The sequence below is a fragment of the Bos taurus genome, chromosome 3 (genome assembly GCF_002263795.3).
Source record: "Bos taurus isolate L1 Dominette 01449 registration number 42190680 breed Hereford chromosome 3, ARS-UCD2.0, whole genome shotgun sequence".
In the NCBI taxonomy this organism is placed as follows: domain Eukaryota; kingdom Metazoa; phylum Chordata; class Mammalia; order Artiodactyla; family Bovidae; genus Bos; species Bos taurus.
In genome coordinates, this window is record NC_037330.1 from 81,790,023 (window position 1) to 81,803,144 (window position 13,122).

Consider the following 13,122-nt stretch of genomic DNA (forward strand, 5'->3'; position numbering starts at 1 on the left):
TGCTGACCTGGCAGAAAAGGGTTGAGCCTAGTTCCACAAGACCTTCTGATGCCAAATCCCTTCTGTTACTGGCTCCACTACACACGGCAATCGCCAACCACTTAGGAAACTCCTTCTTTTTAAGTAACTTCTCTCAGTCTATTTGCAAGTGAACTTTCTTAAATTACAGGGATCTTAGCTCAAGGCTCCACCTACAAATGACTCACAATTGTTTCCAAAATGAATAGCTGATTTTCGGAGAATCAGGCAAATTCATTTACTGATGAAACTGCAGTAACAATAGACCAACATCAGTCTCATAGGGTCACAAATTCCAATCTCTTAATTTTTGGTCACACCATGCAGCTCTCTAGTTCCCCCACCAGGGATCAAACTCCAGCCCTTGGTAGTAAAAGCTCAGAATCCTAACCACTAGGACTGCCAAGAAATTCCCCCAGTTACTAAGGGCATAAACCACTAAAAGCCCAAAGTTAAAAAGCCTGGGTTTCAGACAGGCTCCATCAGCTGTAGTGACCTCAGCGCCAACCTCATAGGCCTAATTTTAAAAGGGAGAGAGAAAGATAGAAAGCTAAAGAAAGAAATCTTGTTTTATTAGATTATTTGAAAATTTAATGGTAATATATAGGAAATAGTTTTGTAAGCTGCAAAGCCCTACACACATGGAAGATTCAATTATGATTATTTTGATGTAGCTATTTGGCTGGATCTTACAGAGAATCTGAATCATCAGAGTTTTTTTTTTTTAAATGAGGTGGAAAATGGCATAATGATCAAGTACCAAGCCCCAGACTCAGGATAACTATTTTCAAATCCTGGCTCTCCCACTTAACTTGCTATTTGATCTTGATCAAATTACTTACCTTCTCTGTACCTCAGTTTTCTCATCTGGAAAATGGAGCTGATAATTACTGCCTATCTCACAGAATTGCCCTGAAGACAATACAAGTTAAAATACTTAAAGAACTTAAAATAGCTCTTGGTACACAGGATGTTTGATGTGTATTACCCTACTAGTATGATGTTTATCACACAGACAAGGGGTAGACTAGGGTTTAAAAGACTTCATTACAATACAAAACTGCTGCAGCAGAGGCACTAAGATACAGGATACTTTTGACAAGCGACCCAGCAACGTACTGGATTTTTAACTCTCTGGGATGCCCTTTTATAGAGAAAAATAAGTCATCAGGCTCCCAGTAAAACCCTGCTTCTTCCTCCCTTCCCCTGCTGGCTTCCTACACAAACAAACATAAAGGCACCACTCAAAGCCATCTTTCCTCTTCCTTACTCTTCCATCCCTGAAGATCAGCTTCATCCCAGGGTGAAGGCCCAATTGAAGAAGGCTGGACAGCCTGGGCAAGTCCCTGGAGACCAGGGCAGCGGCAGAACGTCCAGCGTTTCTCCTCCACTCTCCATCTCAATCCTTCCATCCTTCCTGGCTCATATCACACCCCATTTCCTCCCAAAAGACTTCTCGGCACTCTGCATCTGTAATTGCCAATTCTGTATTTGCTGGCTGCATAATTATTACACAAGTGCCTATTTTATTGCTCCTAAAAGATAACCTCCCCAAGGGCTAGTCATAGTTCGTCTAGAATCCCCACAGTGCTGAGTATGGTGCTCCAGACAGACATCGTATGTATACCATAAATAATTGGGGAAGGGGTTGAATTCACTGGAAGGAGCCCAGACTCCCTGCTAAGGGGTCAGATGCAAACCAGGTCAGAGCCTTTACTCCTCTTCCCAAGCTCATGGGAGACGCTGCCATCAGATCACAGCATTCCCTCCCAGAGACCCTGGAAGAAACCACAACATCCTTTTCAACACTGCACCACAGGCCACCAATACAAATTGACTGGAAAGATTAACCCTTTTTGCCTTCTCTGCTTCCTAGGCATTTCCTTAACCGAGACAGCACTGGGACCTCACCACTATTACCATAACCACCATACTCTATTGTACAAAGCTATTGACCTGTCTGCCTCCAGTAGACCAGGCTTTCAAACTTTTAATCACGAGAGCTCAATAATAACCCAAATTAGCATGTACCAAACTGAAGCTAAAATTTCTCCAAACAATATTCATCTGATTAATGTAACGCACTCTGATATATCCCTATTATAGTCCTATCTAAAATACTGATTCAGACTCACAAATTTCATCTCATGGTGCACTACGGTTTACAACTCTATTCATATGATAGATACACTGTGCTTAGCCACTCAGTCGTGTCTGACTCTTTGTGAGCCTGTGGATTGTAGCCTGCCAGGATCCTCTGTTCACGGGGATTCTCCAGGCAGGAATACTGCAGTGGGTAGCTATTTCCTCCTCCAGGTGATCTTCTCAACCCAGGGATGGAACCCAGGTCTACCACATTGCAAGCAGATTCTTTACCATCTGAGCCACCAGGGGAGCCCGATATGATAGATACATATAAAATATTAGTTCTATAAATAATGTTCCTTAAGATAACACTGTGCTGTGCTGTGCTTAGTTGCTCAGTTGTGTCTGACTCTTAGTGACCCCATGGACTGTAGCCCGCCAGGTACTTCTGTCCATGGGGATTTTCCAGGAAAGAATTCTAGAGTGGGTTGCCATGCCCTCCTCCAGGGGATCTTGCCAGCCCAGGTATTGAACCCAGGTCTCCTGCATTGCCGGTGGATTCATTACCAGTTGAGCTACCAGGGAAGCACAACTGTAACTAATAATCCCTAACATCTTAGCCTTCATTCAACAGAAGTTCATTTCTTGCTCACCTAAACAGGTGCGGACTAATGGGTAGCTTGCACTGGGCAGTCATTAAGGGTGGATTCCAAGCCATTTGCATCTTGTGGTATCTTCAACATATGACTCCTGGAGTTCCCACGTTCAAGATCATAGCAATCCTGCCTGGGAAGCTTTTTGTGTGTCAGGTGTACAAGTGACACTCATTGCCTTCAATCTCTTTCCATTGGCTAATATTTAGTCACATGGCCTTACAATTGCAAGGGACCTGAGAAAGTAGTCTAGCCATGTGCCCGGGAAGAGATGAAACAGATCTGATGACTAGCTAGAAGTCTCTGCCAAAGACCTGCCGTCTGAAAAATTCTCCAAGGGAAGGACCTAGCCTTACTCCCATTTATATCTCTAGTGACTAGCAAAATATTTGGCTCAGAGTAAGTGCATAGAAAATGTATGGTCAGAGAATGAATGGAGAACACAGTAGGTCCTGGCCAGAGCTCCAGAACTGTTATGGTTCATGATTAGGCTTCACAATTCTCTCCAAACTCACACCTGTGCAAATCCTCTCCCCTGCCCAAAGCAGACTTGAATCTGAATATCTGGATTAAGGCAGGTGGGGAAGATACCAGAGAAACTGTCTTGGTGTTTTCCCATCTATTTGTGGGCTACACAGCGACTTACTCTTCCTACAACCACATGCCTGCTGAAAAGGAGCACAGCAGAACAACTATAAGCACACAGGCTTTTGAGGCAGATAAATCCTGACCAGGCCTGTCTCTGGTTACAGAACTGCAGCTGAGCATTCAGGATTCTGAGCACCGTCTATGAATTATCTCATTGCATCCTCACAATAAGCCCCTGAAGGACATGGGTTTCTCCCTCTGACCCTCCAGTTCCCTGAGTGAGAATTAACATCCTCTACCCCTATGTCCCCAGAGCACTTTTTCCACAATTCTTTCCTATAGTAAGTCCCTCACAACAAATGAGTTTCATTCTGAAAGCACATTCATAAGTCCAACTTGTTCCTAAATCCAATAAAGCTAGCCTAGGTACCCAACTAACACAATCGGCTGTAGAGTACTGTACTGTAACTGTCTTATAGTACTTTTCACACAAATAGCACATAAAAAACAAACACAAAAAATAAAACACTTATAATCTTGCAGGACAGTACCTTGAAAAAAACAGGAGTACAGTACAACAGCTGGCATATAGGGGCACATTCTTTGAAAGTTTGCAACTTGAAGGTTCATATGTAGGGGAGTTACTATAATGCATGAATGGGGGAGCTAGTTGACATGCGGAAGCCCGTATCTATTCATCCTGCCTCTCCAATTACACTTCAAGGATGGGTCAAAATACCTAGCATCAAATGCCAAACCCAACTTAAGAGTTGTGTGAGGCTAGCTAAGACACTTACCACAATATTTGAGCCTTGACTTCCTTATCTGAGAAATGGGATCAGAAGTCCAGCATCAAAGGGATGCTGGAACATATAAACCCAATACCAATAAAGAACTATGCCTAGCACATAGTAGGTTCTTTAAAAAGTAAGACTGTCCCTCCTCCTTCTCTCCTTGACAGCAAGGATAAAGTTTTATTCCTGAGCACTAACACTGTATTTTGCACATAATAAATATATAACAAATGTTAGTTGAAATGCACTGAATGACCAGCCCTTTACTGTTGAAAAATACAAATAAAACACACAAACCCGGTGTGAATCTTTAGAAATCCTTTTATCTCCCCTCCCCCCTCCCACACATTTCTTTACTCTTTTCTCTTTGGGAAACGTGAACTTCTTTTTCTTGTACTTAGAAATTTTAAATGGCTAACAGAGCACCTCAGGATTCTTTCCTCTGGCCATTATCCTTCTCTTTCAAGTTGTGCTCAGCAAGATTATTTGGATATTGGAGCTAAAAACGGTCAGATTACAAGTAGAGGGCCCTGAAATGTAACATTCCCCATTGCAGGATTCTGGAATTACACCAAGCACCAGGGAGGGCTTGCTCTTCCCCAAAGAGCTCACTGTTCTGAAAAAAGTCTTTGTTTTAAGGCTTTGCGAAGCTGCCCTGCGGCATCTCCTCCGGGATCCCCAGCACTAGTGGGGACTGCTCACATCTAGAGTATCTACATGCTCCCTGTAAAACTGAACATTCAAGAGTTCTACCATCTTGTAAAAACTGCTGCTGAGTCTTGGTTTATCTCACAGCATAATGATCATTGTTTTGGAACCACTTGTTCTGAGTTCTCCAGCAAGCCCCTGCTAATGATAACAGCTAACACAGGTTTACTAGGCTTTGTATCAATTATCTCCTTTAATGCTCACAAAAAGCCTACAAAGTGGATATTACTCTTATCCCCATTTTGCAGAGAAAGAAACCGAGACTTAGAAGGTCAAAGAACTTTGCCCAAGTTCACAGAGCCAGCAAGCAGCAAAGCCCCAATTCAAACCCTAGTCTCTCAGGTTCCAACCCCATTCCGTTCCTGCTACTCCATACCACCTCTTTAAATGGCTATAAAAGAAGGTCCTTTCTGTATAGAAATACTTGAAAAAATAAACAGTTTGGACTGGTTGATCTTTAGGTCCCTTCCCCCTCTTAAAAAAGAAATCTATGGTTCTATAGAAAGAAGGAAAAAAAAAAAGGAAATGTAAGGAGGCCAAACATTATGAGGCTTGGCTTATCAGTATTTAATAACAGCTTTTGGATCAAAACTCTACAGAACCTTATTTATGGTCAGACAGTTACTGTTAAGCAGAACCTTTTTATACAACCTTTTCATCTGAGGATATTGTAGCCTTCTACTGCCTTTCTATTAGTGAGAGATGGGGTGTGAAATTTGCTGGCCCTGCCAACATTATCCCATTAAATTATCTGCCCTCTTTCAACGTAATTCACTCAGGGGCACCAGTTTGAGCCTCAGGCCCTGTGGCTGTCCGTGCCTGGGCGTTCTGAGGGGGAGGTGTGAGGGAAAAGGCTCAGGTGGTAGCAGCACCCCATGACATAACATCAATCCACGTTTCACTGCTTTACCAAAATAAAGTGGATGCCACGATTATACCATTCCTAAACAAACTGAAAACCCCAACCAAGCTTACTGCAACAAAGAGAGAGCCTTTTTACTGCTGTTTATTTTTATTTTGTATTCGTTAGCTTTTTAGATATTCCTGGCATGCAAGTCAGGCTCCGTGTAACAAGCAGCTGCATTTAGTTAAGGATTTCGAAGAGTTCTCCCCCACCCCATTATCGTCCCCCCACCGCCCACTTAAACTCCAGAGAAATTTCTCAGACTCAAAGAAGGCTATTCCTTTCTCTTCGTCTGTCTACAGAACAGTCTCTCCCAACACACCTCGGGGATTAGGTAAGGCCAGGCTGAGGCTCTTGTGTCAAGAAAGAGACCTCGGAGACTTGAGTGTTTCCCAGCTGGGGCTGGATTTGCAAGGGTCTAATTCACATCGGGAACTTGGAGCAGGCAAGCCAGCTCTCCCACCAGAGAACATTCTAATAAATCACCCCTGTTCAGCCTACACCCCAAGTTGTACACCACGATGCAAATACAGGCACTTCATCAAAATATATCTCATCGCTGGTTGGAAGGAATTGCCAGACACACTCCTCAAACCGCATCCAAGTTGCAGTTCATTACAACGATATAATTCCTCTTGATCAGAGGTGCAGACCATCCGAGGCCCTTCCGGTCTATCTCTGAATTACAGCAGGTCTGGCTTGGGGAACTCCAGCACAGGAAGGAAAACTGAAATTGGCTGTCTCCAATCATTTCTTATGGGCTTCTCTGATGGCTCAGCGGATAAAGAATCTGCCCGCAATGCGGGAGACACAGGAGACATGGGTTTGATTCCTGGGTGAGGAAGATTTCCTGGAGGAACAAATGTCAACCCCCTCCAGTATTCTTGCCTGGAAAATACCACGGGCAGAGGAGCCTGGTGGGCTACAGCACATGGGGTTGTAAAGAGTCGGGCACAAGTACAATCATTTCTTATAACTCCTAGATACGGCTAAAAAAAATGTTCCTTTGCTACTCTCAGAATACCTTGGGGAATAGCCCCTTTGGCAACTACATAACATAAAAGGAGTGTAAATTTTAAGACTTAAAGCAGGAAAGACTGTCCAGGGCAGCAGTTAGATAACAGCATGAACTCTTACGGTCTGTAAGGCCAGCAAGGCCATTTCCTAGCCGTGTGACCTTAACAAAGCAATTTAACCTCTCTATGCCTAAATCAAAATGAGCTGATTACACCACCTTCCTCATGGGGCTGTTGTGAGGATTCAGTGAGTTAATACTTGCAAAGTGCTTAGAATGGTGACTGGCCTATTGTAAGGATTATGCAAGTGTTTGTTAAATAAATTGTATAAACAGAGGCATCTCGGAATGCTTGGGTTCAGGGAAATACATTCCTAGTTGAGGTCAAAGGATTTGGCACCATTCATCAGCTTCTCTCAGGCCCAATAACAGCCGGCCTGGTGGGAGAGAAAGCAGAAAGTGAGACAAGATAGAGGCCCCATGGATTGTGCAGATGTGGGCTAAGGCCCAGGAGCCCCGGCAATCCCTGGCAACCTACCCAGGAAGGCAACTCATTGCCCCAGGCATCAAACACTCCAAATCAACGCTCCTATCTTTGGGGGATTATAGTTTTCTTTAAAAGTCAGATTATAGCTAGAAACATACAACCATAAAAATTCACGTTAACTTTTGTGTATTATTTCTGGGGGTTTGCATAGCCTTAATTTCAAGGCTTAATTTTAGGTCTTAATTTTAAGACCCTCTAGTCTGGGTGCCCTTCTCCAGTACTTGCCATACATGGTTTCACTTAGATCTCATATACTCAGGTAGGGCTCAGAAAAACTGATCACCATACCCAGTAAGTATAAGAGAAAAGATTCAAACCCATTCTGGTTCTGTTAACTCCAACACCTGTGCTCATAACTATTAACTGTTAAGTTCTACCACACTCTCTTCACATTAGAAGACGAGAAAAGAGAAGGAAAAATCCTTGAAAATATACCATGTTGAGTTTTTACTAGGAAAAGCAAATTATACCACTTTAAAATTATACAACTTTATATATGCCCAAGGAGATTATTCTCCATTCAACAAAAATCTATGGCCCACCCTTACTATATATGTATATATGTCATTTATATAGATATACATATATGTATGTGTGTGTGTGTGTGTGTGTATATACACAGGTGGCTATTCCAGGTGGCTCAGTGGTAAAGAATCTGCCTGCCAATGCAGGAGACGCAGGAGACATGGGTTCAATCCCTGGGTCGGAAAGATGCCATGGAGAAGGGAATGGCTACCCACTCTAGTATTCACGCCTGGAAAAACCCCTGGACAGCGGAGCCTGGCAGGCTACAGTCCATGGGGTTGCAATGAGTTGGACATGACTGAGTGACTGAGCACACACATATATATACATATAGTCTACAAAGCCCTCCATTCTCCATAGGATGTTGGGTAAAATTTTCAGAAATATTTTAAATAGGGTATGTGGTCACCACCAAACCACAGCCAATTTGGACACTAATGGATGCAAGTGACACACCATTTAGAAACTTTCAAGTATAATTTGAGGCCTATGCTCGCCATGTAGGAGACAGAGAGGAAAATACAGACCAAAGTTTAGTCTGTAAAAGGACTCCTAACCAAATATCAGGAAGATAACCCCAGGTATCAGAATAGCAGTACAGCCATAAGGAAACTGAATCGATATTAGAAATTAAATATTCCCAACACACTGCCAGAGGCAGTGGGACCACACTGTTTATCAACTGGGCCTCAACGTGGCTCCCCAGGGAGATCTTCAGGTGTCTCCAATAATGATGGGGCTGAATAGCTTGGTCCCCGGTGTTTTCACTAGAAAGCTAACAGTCTTATTGCCCTCAAAAGACTCTGATTCTAGAAGCAGACAGAACAGGCACCTATTAAAACAGCTTTGGAAAGTTTACAAAATGACAGCAAACAGTAGCAGGCCACCACCCTCTGACTCCAAGCAGCCAAACCACAGAATCTATAAGACTCTGAGAGGCTAGAGTGGGTTCTAAATGCCCTGAACTCTGGGTACAATTATCAAGGCTTCAGTTTCTTAGAGAGTTTTAGCTCTGGATTGGTAAGAGGTCAATAGGGAGAAAACAATGAACAGACAGAAAAAAATAAATGTAAAGGTTTGCTACTTCTGGCTAACAAAAGAGAGAAGTGGTGGGAGAAATGCTGAGCATTTTTTAAAATAAATAAATGAAACATATCTCCCTTTAGGCTGATTTCCTGAGCCTCTGGCTGAGTTACCTTGAGAATCTTGGATCAGACAAGAATAAATCTGAGTTCCAGTAGATCTGTCCCCAGAGAAAAGATCAAGCATTCACAGAAATGGAAAGGGATTTATTAGACAATAAATAAGACAGTAATAACGGATTTTAGCTCATTATTGAAGAGTTCAGGATAGGCAATACTCTTTTTAAAAAAAAGATAAACTTTAATGGGAGAAAAAGAAACAATTTTAATTCATACAAATGGAGGTTCCACAGAAATGGGACCTAAGAAGTGGCCAAAGAAGTGGCAACTTTTATACTTTTTAAACAAACAATACATTTGTGAGAAATTTTAAGTTTTTTAAGCTTGTAGACAGTTAAGATAGAATTTGGGTGACTGCTTACAATTTTGTTACAATGATTACAGTGTCTACATTACAATTGTCTACAATGATTACAAAATGATTTTCTGGACATTTACTTAAAGGCAGATTAAGAAGGAAAGGTACACTGGACCCCCATGTCCTCTCCTTGGTTCTTCCCCTTCCCCATGATCTAAAAGCATCAATTGCCGAAAGGTTATACAGAAGGAAAGGAGTAGACAGAGGATATAACTGAAATTGTCAAGGCCCCAAACTAGAAGCCTTGCCTTCGCTAGAATCACCCTGGTTATCTCCACCTCAATTCGCCCTGCAACCTGACATCACGACTGTTTACAATGTTGTAGGCAGTATGGCCCATTTTTTACTTTTCACCCAGGTGTGTGGCATGGAACCAGATGTTTGGCATCAAGGAAGCAAGCATCCATGTGACCAAGCTGTTTACATTTCATTAGGATTTTTCATCAGGGAGGTGCACTCCCTGCTGATGTACATCTTAATTACAATTAGGAGCTGTATTTACCCCGGAGGAGTCTCCAGATTAGCACAACCACACTATAGGATCAGTTTCAGAATCATCCTCGGAAAATGTGGTTCCCACTTCCCCAAAGTCATCTCTAAGAAATAAAAATTCACACAAAACTTCCTTCCAGAGTGTGTTTTTCTACTACGAAAAAATATTAGCTAGATTTTAGTCCAAACTAATTCTGCAGTCATAGTCCATGTAGGGAACAGATCTCTTCCCCTCAACTGCTAAATAGCCCAGAGCCTTTTTTCTCCCTAAAAGCACAGCGTTAACTTAAAAATGAAAGATGCAAGATAAAAGAGCATAGGTTGGGGCTGGGAGGGAGGGAGGGAGGGAAGAATTCAGGGGCTCCAGTACTCCCTCAAGGGATGCATGTTAAAAGTGAGGCCCAAAACCCTGGAGACTTTAATCAACTTTCCCCCTCCAACCTCCAAAGAATGAATCGGTTGTCTCCACAGGCGCAGCCCGGCTCTTCCCTCTCATTGTGTACCGGCTCAGACTCAGCAAGGATCCCAGCTTCCCGCAGCGAACTAAGACGCCGGAGCTTTCGGTGAAGTCTTTCTCTAACTGTTGCGATTGTCTTTGGAGATTACCAAAATCAAGTATGCATTAGCTGGCTTTTCCCCTCTTGTTCGTAACACACACACACACACACACACACACACACACACACACGTGCACTTAGGAGCGGCAGGCCGCCTCTGACAGCACATTTTGCACAAAGTGGCGGCGCCGGCAGCGCACACGTTGTGGCCTCCATCGTGACCCTCCAGAAGCCCGGCGAGTCGGGCACCGTGGAGATGCGAGGCCGCCCGAGCCCCAGGAGGACAGCGCTTTTGTTTGGGTCGGCCTGCGGACGACACAGACTCTCTCAGGCATCCCTGAAAATACAAACTCCCTTCTGGACCACGCTCTCCAGGACCGCTGCGATTTGGGAGCAGGATGGACTTGAACAAAGTTGAAGCTCATTTAGGGGTCCAACGAGAGATGGGGAGACGAAAAGCATCCCATTGCCCCACGAACCCCAACCCCTCCACGCTTCCTGTCAGCGCTGACAACTGAGGCTGGGCGCCGGAAAAAAGTCCCGGGCGCACCCCCGGCCCGCATCGAGGTTCGCGGGTGAATCCTCGCCTGTCTCCCCGGCGCCTGAGGTCGCGCTGGAGAGTCACCCGACGGGACGCCGGCCGCCCCCCCCCCCCACCCGAGGCGCGCGCGGAGCTTTCCGTCTACCCAGTGCCGGACAAACCGGCTGGAGGTTGGGCGGGGCCGGACGGGCCCGCAAACTGGCCGATGCGCCTCTTACCTTGGGCCGTGGCCCCGCGCGCCGCCAGGAGCAGCGCGGCCAACAGCGCCAGGAGCGGCGGGCGCGCCCCGCGGCGGCGCGGCCGGTGCATTCCTCCTCTCGCGGCGGCGGCGGCGGCGGCTCCCAGGCCGCGCGCAGAACATCCACAGGTTCTGCCCGGAGTCCCAGCCACCTCGTCCCGGTCGCTCTCCCCGGAGGATGCCAGAGGCGTCTGCGAAGTTCTTTGTCCGTCTAACCTGCTCCTTCGCCTTCGCCCGGCCGCTCAGGACCCCGTAAGCGCGGTCCCTCCCCAGCCCTCTGGCTGCAGCCTCGCCGCGGCTGGACAGTCAGTTCAGTCGCGGGTTGTCGGGGTCGCCCTCGCGAAGGGCGAGTCTCGCCCGCGCGGACTCTGAGAACAGCGCGCCCTGCGCCCGGGGGCTGCCGTCCCGGGGCTCCTTCCGTGGCGGCCGCGGCGGCTCCTCCCGCTCTGCGCGCTGGCTCTCTTGCACTCAGCCTCCCTCAACTTGTCACTTTCCACCAACTCTCCAGCCCAGCGCCTGGGCCCCGACCAATGGCAGAGGCGGACCCAGGCCGGCGACCCAGCGCCCTCTGCTGCCGCCTTTCAACACCCGCACCCTGAGGACGTCCCGAGGTTGTTGTTCCCGCGCCTCCAGCAAGCTCACCTCCCCTCCCCCACGACACCTCAAACCTGCAGCCCGAATTGAGCAGCGGGGGGGACCTCGGGGCCACTTGACAAAGGGAAATCGAGGCTCAGGGAGGTTTATCTGGCTCGCAAACCTGTAGCTAAATGACTTAGTTAGGAGTCCCAGATAGTAGCGATCTCAGCTTTTCCTCTCTTAGCTGTGTAACCCTGGGTAATAGAACATTTAGTGATACCATGCAATTTCCCTTTTGAGTTTTTCTTTGACCCATAAAGTGATTTATGGTTTCTCATTTTTGTCTTCAATTTCTAGTTTCACTGCATTGAAATCAAAGTCATCGGTACCGTTTCCTTTTGGAGACTTATTAAAGATTTCTGTAGTCAGTTTCTGTCAGTGTCCCCTTGGTCTCTTCAAAGAAGGTGTTTTTCTGTCTTCAGAATTGGAGATAGGTGATGATCTCAGTTTGACCTGGTGTTTATTATGTTACTTAGGCCTTCTGTGGAGAAGGCAATGACACCCCACTCCAGTTCTCTTGCCTGGAAAATCCCATGGATGGAGGAGCCTGGTAGGCTGCAGTCCATGGGGTCGCTGAGGGTCAGACACGACTGAGCGACTTCACTTTCACTTTTCACTTTCATGCATTGGAGAAGGAAATGGCAACCCACTCCAGTATTCTTGCCTGGAGAATCCCAGGGACTGTGGAGCCTGGTGGGCTGCCGTCTATGGGGTCGCACAGAGTCAGATACGACTGAAGTGACTTAGCAGTAGCAGCAGGCCTTCTGTGCCTTGGCTTTTTTTTTTTTTTTTTAAGCTGCTTGGCCAAAGGGATCATTAAAGTCTCCTACTAACAGTATGTTTTTGTCCATTTCTCCTAATTAAACACTATGAATTTTGTGATGCATAAATGCTCATGACCTTGTGGAGAGGGCCTTTGATCATGTAGAGTGTTGAGCACCTGCTATGTTCCAGGCCCTGCTTTAGGCTATGAGTATGCAAGAGCAAAAAAGGGACACCTGCCAGTGTTGGCCTAGAGGAACACGGAGAAACCCACAGTATAAATAATCACGTACTGAATATGTCTTTGCCTTGTGCTTTGTGTGCATTTGTTCCTGCATCTTCCATTGGCACTTAACAGTCATCACAAGTTTTTATGTCTCTTTGCACTTTTACATAGATTATCATCATAATACAGTTTTAGAGATTGAAATGCAAAAAAAAAAAAAAAGAGTAAGTGACTTCTCCAGAGTCACACAGATAATGGATGGCCCTCAGTCTC

At 45.5% G+C, this 13,122-nt stretch overlaps 1 protein-coding gene across 2 annotated transcripts in view; it reads right to left on the reverse strand.

Annotated features, from left to right (window-relative positions):
• Positions 1-11,710, reverse strand: part of ROR1 (receptor tyrosine kinase like orphan receptor 1) — a 469,060-nt gene extending 457,350 nt beyond the window's left edge. For both annotated transcript variants that reach the window (XM_024990121.2, XM_015465329.3), the window contains exon 1: positions 11,206-11,710. In XM_024990121.2, coding sequence (XP_024845889.1) covers positions 11,206-11,296 — 91 coding nt within the window. In that variant the 5' untranslated portion in view covers positions 11,297-11,710. The remainder of the gene's footprint in view (positions 1-11,205) is intronic.
• Positions 11,711-13,122: the final 1,412 nt, after the last annotated feature.